Here is a 9,936-nt window from a genome sequence, read left to right as displayed (position 1 = left end):
GTATTCTTGTTTGGGTGCAGTCACACCATGCCTATCTCGTGTGACACACACCCCTGTTCCCAGGGTACGTGTAGCCCCGTTACACATCCTCTGTGCTTTTTTTAAAGAGGACTATTAGAGTCACAGTCTTCTCTGCGCGGCAACCATTTAACACGGGGTCATATCGTGTCATAGCTCTAATCTCCGTGCCTTTGTGTGGCACGACGAAAATGCTGATCTTACATTGAACACTACAGTTCACTTTGGTGACAGTCACCAGGTTTAGTTTACCAAATCTGTACCCCGTGTTGACTTGGAGTCCACATCCCTCCATATTCTAGCCTTACCATCGAAGACTCGCGCAGTATTCATTCCGTATCATCACTATAATAGAAACAAGAATGAGCTAGTTTTTCAAGAAAATGAGTGTCAGCAGTATTTTTGTTTTTTAGTCAAATTTATTAGCAATTTCTTCATTTGGCGTATATGGTGTCTCTTTGATAAAATAAAGTATCAATAGCAGTAGAAGTAGAAGTTTTAACCAGGTCAAAATTTAGCCAAATTAGGACTTCAAAATAATGTATAAAATCACGTTTTTCCAAGAAAAAGAGCTGTTTTTATTGTCAAGGCTTCGAAGGGATGGACGCTCTGCTGCTAAACGCTCGAATGAGCACCAGCGGCTCCAGCTCGAGTTTTGACAGCTCTGATAACGAGGACCCGCCTAAGCTTATCCTCGAGCGGTCTGATATGCCGCCTCCGCCTCCTCCCGAATCACCGCCGCCCGATAATAATATAATGCCTCCACCAGACTCTCCTCCACCTTGTGGTAAGAAGTGCAAGCCAATAAAATCGCGGCAGACAACGAAAGTAATTTGGACACGTCCAGATGTTTCAGCCATGTTGACGCCCAAGCATTCCCCAGTCAAGCAGCAAGAGAAGGAGGTTGTGAATGCGTATTCGGACGAATCTGATGTTTTCGATGAGGATATTGAGGCCATTTTATTTGCTGAAGAGGAAGAAGATCGCCGCAAAGGGTATACTGACTGTTTGATAGAAAGCCATTTGGACAGCACTGAATACCCATTTCCGGCTTATCTCGTCAAGCTTTCGACACTATTTACGGAGGAAAATGCGTTTGGAAAGAGTCCTGAAAACTATATTTATTGCAATAACTTGGTGGTACGTTGCTGAGGATAACTCATAACAGAGAGGTTAACTCCTCCTCGATTTGCAGGTTAGTCCGTACCAGCTGAAATTATTAGATGTTCGAGCTTCTGCGTCAGAACAAGAGACACTGAAGCAAGTGCGACGAGCAGCAGAGGTGGCGGCAAAAAAGGAATTGTACAGGAGACGCCAGCAGAGGTAAGGAATTGAGCTATATCTAATGGTTGAGACGAAAAATCGAATTGATTTTTGGATGCCATTAGACGAATTGAAGCTTTAGAATCGCCTGTCAAGAAAATCAAAATATCGGAAGCTACTTTGAAAGCTTTAGAAGCGAAACCGTCTGCTTCTATGATCAGCTTGAAAAATCTTTCTAACCCTTCAAAGAAGCGGGTTCGTAGAAAACCTGCGTCATCAGCTGCAAACACAAAGCCAGTCGCATCAACTTCGTCACATCCTACCGGCGCCTCCGCCGTCAATTGTAATACTTTTAAATTGACATCTTCCCCAGCAAAAATACCCAAAGGTATGAGTAAGGCCAACGGTGAATCTTCTAACGGACAGAAAATGCTGGCTTGCAGTGGCCGCACCAAAAAGGTCACGACCGCAACAGTCAAACGCAAAGCAGCAGCTGCAACAGCAAAAACACCTAAATCTGTAATGAGTGAGCGAGCTAAGCCAAAACTGATGGCCGCATCAAGCAATAGTCGAGTTCTTCCAGAGATGGAGAAGACTCGTGTAGATATGAACGAAGACCCCGGCAACGAAAGCTCTTCGTCCGCTTCTTCTTCATCGACTTCGTCTTCGTCGTCATCGTCTTCATCTTCGACTTCAGAGACTTCGTCAGGTGTATCTGGCGATGACACGAAGGAAGAATGAAATACATGTCTTACTTAATGTCAGTGGCTAGGCTCTCGATACTCACTTTTACATCTCTCTAAAACACGTTACTTCTTTCCGGTAATTTGTACCTGTTTTTCAACCCATATATAGGCCGACTTTTGGCCCAACTCGAACAGTTGATCCAGCACTTCCACCTGCGGGGGAAACAACGCAAAGCGTGCCAATTGCCAAATTGCAAATGGAAAATTTTTATCAATTGACGGGCTGATTTCGTAATCATACCGACGTAGGATGTGTGCGTGAAACGCACACACTTTGACGTAACCAGGAACTTCTGGTACTAATGTAAGTATGCCGCCGTCGATATGATATTCTCCTCGGAACATTGACATGCCTCGTCGTGCCAAGTACCAAGGAACATAGCAAGATGCAATGAGAGCATCGCATAGATCGTCTGTGGAGTAGAAGCGATTAGTCAGCACCAGCGCTCTTGCCGGCCACACCCTTTCCGTAGCGATTGTGAGACGCTGCGCTAGAGTCTCGGTAGACAAGTCACTGAACTTGGCGTAGAAAGTGGCGCGCAGTCGCTCCTCCAGGCTCCATAATGTGCCTTGACTGCGGCACAGTTTAGCTATGGTCTTGGTCTCCTCATGAATGTCGCTCATGCTTGCGTTAGCAACCAGACTTAACGCCGCGATTGCGCCTCCCGAAGCTCCAGCGAACTTAGAACTGGTCTGAATGTAACCAGCATCCTGTAGACCCTTTGCTACACCCAAATGGTACGAGATCAAAAAGCCGCAGCCACTAAAACTGAAGTTGCAAGGGATGGAACATGCAGCCTTAGAGAGGAGATGTCGAGTAAGATGCATTGAGACAATTATGTCACTGTAACGGAATAATAATGACATTGCTATGTTGCAGCGAGATGTAGGTAGCGCTACATGTTGCTGCCTGTGATTCCTCTGGCGCGCTCCGTTTGGCACAAATTCAGAACATTAATGATAGACGAAGCTCGCTACCGGACCCATAGACAGCAGTTACTTTTTTATTTCTTCAGAATCGGCAAGCATTAACCATATGCAAGATTGATTACACTACATTTCGTAACTACAAGCATAGCCATCTAAACTAGCTGAAGACGAAATTCAATTTGGTTCGATCTCATCACGCAGTAGGTGCATCAACCGCTTCAGTGAGTCGAAACGGAAGTTGTGATGAATGTATTTCGCGGATTGACTAAAAGTCGTAGGTTTGCGTTTGTGCTTTGAACAAGCTCTACAGTGGCATGTAGCTTGCTGTAATTTAGAATTGTGCCAGTTACGAGTAGTTTTGCTCAGAGGCTCGTGAAACAATGCAGCTGCTACTTTGCTCCAAACGACAGAATTCGATCCAGCGGAGAATGGGACGATCTATCTCCCGAGCTTTTATCGTTGGTAGATATTCCCTGACATAAAGGCTTTATTGATGCTGCTACAATGTGTCACTCAAGAATATTGGCGCTAATGGTGCAGAATCCAATACGCAGCAACAGTAGAACCAAGTTTTGTTGGCGACAACGGTTGTCAAACGAATCTTACACTCGATTGATGCTACTTTTTTGTTTGCGTCGAAGATCGATGCTGTGTTAGGGCTATGTTGTGGACATAATCCGGTGTGTACATAATCCGGTTGGTTGTCCAAATTAAAGACAGTGGAATATTGTTACTACCAGTGAAGGCAATACGTTCAAAGAAAAGAAGGCAGCAAAATAGCGTTGCATTACTAAAATTTACTACTGGCGATCTTCAAGCAGCAACCTTAAATCGAAAATATCTTATTTCGGTTGTAATTTACGTAAGGTTTTGGATTACATTAAAAAATTCTTTACATCGACCTGCTCCAAAGCTGCACAAATTTGAATCTGAAACATCAATAAACTCGTAACAAATGGGCACAGAAGTACAAGGTGAAAAAATACCCGTCACCTCGACAATTTGGTCGCATGGATTGCCATACCACAAGATGTCCTTGTTCTTGCCAACAATGAACAGTTGTGGAACCTTATAAAGGTTGCACTTTACGAGATATCTGAACCATCCAAGAATTCGTCAGTTCAAGTAGGAATAATTGCAACGATGCCGAATGATCTAACACACTCTTTGCTAATTAAACCAGTTTCGATCCCAATGGTGAAAGGGAACTCTTTTAGCTCACAAAAGTTGCTTGATGTGCGACCCTTTATTTCATACATTGCCAGCTCTTCGCGAGATTCCTGAGTCAGTGCAACGAATTGAATCGCTTTGAACAAATCATCATTAAACACACGACTGGGGGTAAGCTAACTTAGTAGTGATTACCTTTAGCCAGCATTGTCTGGTGGAGTATCGACAAAATCTGCAACGCCTTACGAGATTTTCTACACCACGTTCCCTGCCAATCAGTAAAACGATTTAGCGTTGGCAACGACACAGCTATTGACTTTGATAAACAAGCTTGTACAAAGAACAGGATGCAGGTAACTGTGTTCAGCTTCAGCTGCACTGCATCGCCGTATATAAAATCAACATTTTCCAGATCTCGAGCTTTGAAAGCATTCAGATACAAGTTAGCCTTTACGCCAGGTTTTGAGCAAATGCTTTGTACCGTGCTGCATTCTTCCGGACATCTCCAGCTGCTTGTATTTTTCTGTGCATAGACCACCGACTAGGACGGCAAACACGACAGCTAGCACAAAAAAGTAGTCCTTGAACAGCCAGTCATTTCCGTTAGAAATGGCTGTCAGCCAAATTGCCACGCCACCAACAACCAGCGCCCGACTTCCCAATGTGTCGATGCATACCATCGAACAAGCAAACACAGATATCTGGTGAAAGGGCACAGGACAGTCGAATTTTGTAAATTAATGATATTTCACAGCAAGATCTATATTTCAGCTTAATAAATAATTGAAAGTTGCAGTTATCACTTTATGCTTAAAACATTTCTCAAGTGTTTCAAAGTCAACTCGAGGTATAAAGGAACATCACCTTTTGTCGTGCTTCTGGAAGGGTACATGGTGAAGGTCCGCTTGAGCTAACCTCCAAGTATTTTGCTGTTAAAGATACATCAAGACCATAAGTTCTGCAACATGATCCATCTACTTAGAAAGAAGCGACGATGTTGACGCGAGACGTATCATACAATGAAGGATAACGGGCTCGAGTTGAGGATAAAATGTGCAGTTATACAATAATCCTTATTGATGACTACACTTTAAAACGTCAACAAAGATAGAGAAACATGAGATCGAATCTCAACGGCGACGAAGTTTGAGAAAAATAAAAACGGACGTCCTTTCGCGGCAACATTAAGACAGTTTAGTCTTACTTCGACTTTTTCAATCTGGAATCAAGCTCTAGTCAAACATGGGCCTCAACGGAACGACCAAAGCTGAGTCCCATACATCTGACAAGCCAGATGCAAAAGGAAGTTCCCCAATGCAGCGTAAAGTTTGCCTCATCCACCGAACACTCGTGTTTGGTGCTGCTGTATGGTACATTACGGTCTCATTAATGGCAACTGATGCCGCATTAGGCTTATTGAAAGATGGAGCACGTTACAACAGTTCACCTAGCCCAGTTGCGTCTCCATTAATCGCCGCGTATGCAGGCATTGGCATTATCCGTAACAGCCCGCTTGTGGTAGATCTGCTGGGGAATTCAACCGAGCCTCGTGCTAAAACACTTTTTTTGGAAACTCGATCGAGAACGTCGTTTAATCAGTGCACCGCCGTTGTCGAAGGAGATAATGTTAATGTTTACAAGGATGTATATCTGCGCTGGATTTTTGACAATTTGCAAAGCATGACGGCTTATAACATTTCGCTGTTATATAAAGTCGAGTTAGTCGTCCCTGTTGTGGACTGCCAGCTTGACGTCATTGGCAGTGGAGGCGCTGCTTTGGCTCGAGTCAACTACCTTGTACGCTATAAGAACGAAACGAATCGCATGCTTTTACTCCCTGCATCGCTAGCGATCCAAGATTATTCTATTGCTGAGCAGTATGAACAAGGATCTGCGTTATTATTGACATTTTCGATTGTTGAAGACATGGCGTCAAATGGTCCGGTCAGCCACTACTACACTATTGCATTGGATTACCCGTACGAATACAAACCGAGCTTTGAAGCTTGCCTCTTTTACGATCACACTAGCGATGGATATTGGTCACTTGAGACAATTCCTCGTGATCCGTTTATGAGACCTCCAAAGCCTTTGATTTCAGCTCGACAGCTTGGATTTTATATTGATAAAGAGACGTCGCAGGCAAACCAAATAAACTTCTATTGGGATCCAGCTGACGATCCAGCTTCTGCGTTGACGTTCTGGAATTGGCATGGTGATACGGTGGTTCGCGATAATTGGGCTTGGGTACACATAATTCACTTGGCTTTTGCTATCGACGTGATGTTTCAGCTTGTTCTGCTTTTATTCCTCGTGTACCGCAGCATTTTACAAAGGCATCTTTGGATTGGTGATGCGTTTGCACCTATATCAAATGCATTGCTTTATCGTGGCATTTATGTGCTGATTGCTAACGAGCTGAATGGGTTTTGGACTCTCACCGATTTCAGTCTTGCCCTTGCAGATTCTATTGGAGAAAATCCAACTGTTAAAAATCATCCCGGTTTAGTGCATGCTGACATGCTCACAATTTATCTCAATATTGTTTGCGTATTTAGCTATTTGGTCCGAGAACGAGTTGACCCACTTTTAGCTGTAATATGCTTTGAAGTGGGTTTCAATTTTCGAGAATCCATGACAAAGATTTTTCCAGCACTCCATAAAGTACTTAGAGACTACTCAGATTTGGAAGTTACACATGGTCCCGTGGCGGTGAATGAATATAAATTGTCCCCCATGCGGCTTTGGACACTCCATGCTGTCCCTTCAAATAGGTGGCTGCTAATTATTGCCACTTTCATCGTCATCTTCAGTACAATATTAATCATCGTGCTATACGTGATTGTGCGTAAGCTAATGCGTCACTACTCGGTTACATCTCAAATAAGTAGTCGAAGTGTCGATAGCAAAAGTTTAAATAAGTCTCGACCAACACACAACGACTCGGAGCCACGGGAGCTGATGCAGTTTGAGACCGCCACGGGGTCCGTACTGAAAAATCGTTTTGGCATCTTGTCGAAGTACAAAAATTACATGTACATCAAGTCCCGCAGATTCGCATCTGGTGATGCCATCTATTGTAACGGATTTGTGGTGGCTAACGACAAATTTGTGATTGCTACGGAAGATTTGATGTCTCTACTGATCATGAAAATTGCGCGGGCGCGGTTCACGAACATTTACGTCTATACCATAACAGCTGGCACCGGGGTGAACCAAACGGCTCGACTTGTGTATCCATCGACAATCTCCTGGCATGATCTGGCAAAGGTAAGCGTTAGCCCCTTAACATAAGAAAACTTTAGCCGAAATATAGAATTGCATATGCTGTCGATATGATTCTTCACGGTTAAGTTCTAGTAAGGCTTGACAAGGACGAAAGTAAGATAAACGCCAATGCATAAAATTTCTAAATCATCGTATTGATTAATATAAGTAGTGTATTACGATAAGATAGTAACGTTGAGATGCAGGAGATCGTTCCAGGAAAAGGTGTTTGGGTACACAAGTCTAGCAGTGCGCTGGACAGAAAATCCGTCAACTTCGTAAGCGTAAACATTCAGCAAGCGCGTTTGAGAAATCTTAATCATCGCAATGGTAAGTATATCTTCTGTAGCCACAAGATACTTCCCATTCACAACAACGTAGCCTGAGCAGTACACACCATCAGGAGATGCAAACTTCAGCCCCTTAAAAAACACATAGTTCTTGTAGTCCGAGATCAAACCGTAGCGAGCTTGTAACTCTGCGCCAGTTGAGATTTCAAATTTGGTAAGGTTACCTTTCTGAGCCAACGCAGCCCGCTCATTAGTAGATCGATCAGTACTCCTGTTTGTAAGACTCGGAGCTAATGGGTCAGGGTAGAATATTTTGTAAACTTTACGCAGCACTACGAATAAAATCAATGTGCCCATCAATATATACTTTGGATAGAAAGAGGCGAAAACAAATTTGTTGTTGACACTTTTCAACTTGTCTGTTGTCCAAAGCCTCATGGGCGACATTTCCCGCTGCAAATCGGTGACTGGAGCAATTCCAAGGCGATACTCTTTGTCAGAAAAAGCACGCACCGTTTGAAGAACAGCAGGTGCCATCTTTACAATATGCTGGCGATTATCGTGTATAGCCTCATAAAGAAACACACCGATGGTAGGATCAATCCTTTCCTTAAAAATATGTCCCACAAGTCCAAACAAGCTAAGAAACATCACCATAAGGTCTGCGTGAACAATTTCTGAGTGAATTGGTACAAGCTGAGTGCCGGTAAGGTCGTTAGCATTTGATATACAAAACTCAAGCAATGTCCATTTTCCGTTCACAATCCAAGAGAAAAACACAAGAAGCCCGCGAACTATAAGAGTGCTATTCGACAACGAGGCAAAAGAGTCCCCAATCCAAACTTTTCCGTCGCATGCCTTTCGGTAAACGATGAGCATCAGTACACACAGGGAGAAGAGCGTTTGCACGCAAAAGATCATATGAATGCCATGAACCCAAGCCCACGAATCAAAAATAAGAGGTTGGCCTCTCCATTGCCAAAGCGAAATTGCTCGGGTTGGGCTTGCCTTTTCCAAAGTCCAGACTAGATTGCGAATGTTTGATTGCTCTGATTCTGCACTCAGATAAAACCCGCGTCGACGAGCCGTAAGGACTGTCTTGACCGGGTTTAAGGCAAGATCTTCAGGAATACTTGTAAGATTCCAATAGCCATCCGTTGACACACGTTCCAGCTTGTAAACTTCGTAGAGTGGTTCATGCGTGAACGCGTAGTCCAGTCCAAGCAATATATACTGGTCTACCACTGATGCTCTCATATCACTGACGGCGAAAAACGCGATGACGATAGCAGGCCCAATTCGATTTACTTCTGGAATTTTATAATCTTGGACCGAGATCGATGTCGTAACGAGTTGTACAGCAGTGGGATCGCTTTTGCGGCGAGCAACGTTAAACACGCGCAACAATGATGGGTCTCCGTCTATCAAAGGTGGCGAAGTACAGTCTATGACTGGTACTACGAGCTCCAAGTCGTCCATTTGAGTTATATAATACGAACTTTTGGCAATCACACTCTCAAAATTAGCACGAAGAAATGCGCTACTATAAATTTCAGCATCGAATAACTCGGCCGTCTCACATTTCTCAGTAGAGGTTGTCATTTTGTTCTCAAGAAACAAAGCGTAATCGCGAGGGCTTGTGTCTCCATTTAAAATGCTCTTGATGAGCAAGCTGTCGCGAATCAAGCCATTCCCGAGATATTCGAGGATCAGCTCGGACTCCATCGTACCAAACGATCGTGAATCGACTGGAGAACCTTTTAAAACTTCGAATGTGGCAATTGTTGCACGAAGATAGTTAGTCAAGCACATTAAAGCTGCTCCCACACCAGAAATTCGCCTGATAAGGTTCAAAAGCTGACTCCGCGTAATCCTCTTTTTTTTTAATTTGAGTCCCCGTCCAGCTGGTCCACTGTTTTTGACTGGTGACACGTGCGCGCTTAAAGCTCCCATCGGTTCAATAGTGCACTTACGGTGGTCGTCAGCTTATGAAAACGTCTTCAGCTTCTTGATTGCTATTTTTACTACAGCCGTAGCCAGTAAAGCGGGAGTTAAGAGCGTTAAAATAGCTCTTACAATTTGCTATACATAAGGTCAAATGGACAGCGCTAAAAGGGGAATCGCTTCATAATTCGCCTTTGATTCGAGAATTCCAAAACAAAATGTATTGAAAACATTGCTAATGGTGTACCAAATAAGAATTCACCAAAAAAAAATCTTGAAATTTGCAGCAACTAAAATGAAAATTTATA

The 9,936-nt window shown here is 43.5% G+C and overlaps 5 protein-coding genes across 5 annotated transcripts; 2 read left to right on the top strand and 3 right to left on the bottom strand.

Moving 5' to 3' along the window:
- Positions 1 to 618: 618 nt before the first annotated feature.
- PHALS_13232 (uncharacterized protein) lies at positions 619 to 1,345 on the top strand (the record flags this gene model as incomplete). The annotated part of the gene is made up of 3 exons (XM_024728950.1): positions 619 to 805; positions 866 to 1,158; positions 1,214 to 1,345. 3 exons carry the CDS (start codon positions 619 to 621, stop codon positions 1,343 to 1,345), a joined length of 612 nt encoding a protein of 203 aa, XP_024579375.1.
- A 745-nt stretch (positions 1,346 to 2,090) lies between these two features.
- PHALS_13231 (patatin-like phospholipase domain-containing protein 3-like) lies at positions 2,091 to 2,855 on the bottom strand (the record flags this gene model as incomplete). Its single annotated transcript, XM_024728949.1, has 1 exon — positions 2,091 to 2,855. The coding sequence occupies one exon, from the start codon at positions 2,853 to 2,855 to the stop codon at positions 2,091 to 2,093; it is 765 nt and encodes a 254-aa protein (XP_024579374.1).
- A 977-nt stretch (positions 2,856 to 3,832) lies between these two features.
- On the bottom strand, positions 3,833 to 5,312 carry PHALS_13230 (Thioredoxin-like fold; the record flags this gene model as incomplete). Its single annotated transcript, XM_024728947.1, has 10 exons — positions 3,833 to 3,886; positions 3,951 to 4,053; positions 4,122 to 4,263; positions 4,323 to 4,395; positions 4,465 to 4,547; positions 4,609 to 4,740; positions 4,805 to 4,898; positions 4,992 to 5,056; positions 5,146 to 5,199; positions 5,291 to 5,312. 10 exons carry the CDS (start codon positions 5,310 to 5,312, stop codon positions 3,833 to 3,835), a joined length of 822 nt encoding a protein of 273 aa, XP_024579373.1.
- Positions 5,313 to 5,369: 57 nt separating this feature from the next.
- On the top strand, positions 5,370 to 7,421 carry PHALS_13229 (uncharacterized protein; the record flags this gene model as incomplete). Its single annotated transcript, XM_024728946.1, has 2 exons — positions 5,370 to 5,448; positions 5,539 to 7,421. The coding sequence occupies 2 exons, from the start codon at positions 5,370 to 5,372 to the stop codon at positions 7,419 to 7,421; spliced, it is 1,962 nt and encodes a 653-aa protein (XP_024579372.1).
- Positions 7,422 to 7,570: 149 nt separating this feature from the next.
- PHALS_13228 (uncharacterized protein) lies at positions 7,571 to 9,409 on the bottom strand (the record flags this gene model as incomplete). The annotated part of the gene is made up of 1 exon (XM_024728945.1): positions 7,571 to 9,409. One exon carries the CDS (start codon positions 9,407 to 9,409, stop codon positions 7,571 to 7,573), a length of 1,839 nt encoding a protein of 612 aa, XP_024579371.1.
- Between the last annotated feature and the right edge of the window lie 527 nt (positions 9,410 to 9,936).

Source organism: Plasmopara halstedii, assembly GCF_900000015.1.
Source record: "Plasmopara halstedii genome assembly, contig: Scaffold_658, whole genome shotgun sequence".
NCBI lineage: Eukaryota > Oomycota > Peronosporomycetes > Peronosporales > Peronosporaceae > Plasmopara > Plasmopara halstedii.
The sequence above is the reverse complement of the archived record's forward strand: the minus strand, read 5'-3'. Positions and strand labels throughout refer to the sequence as shown.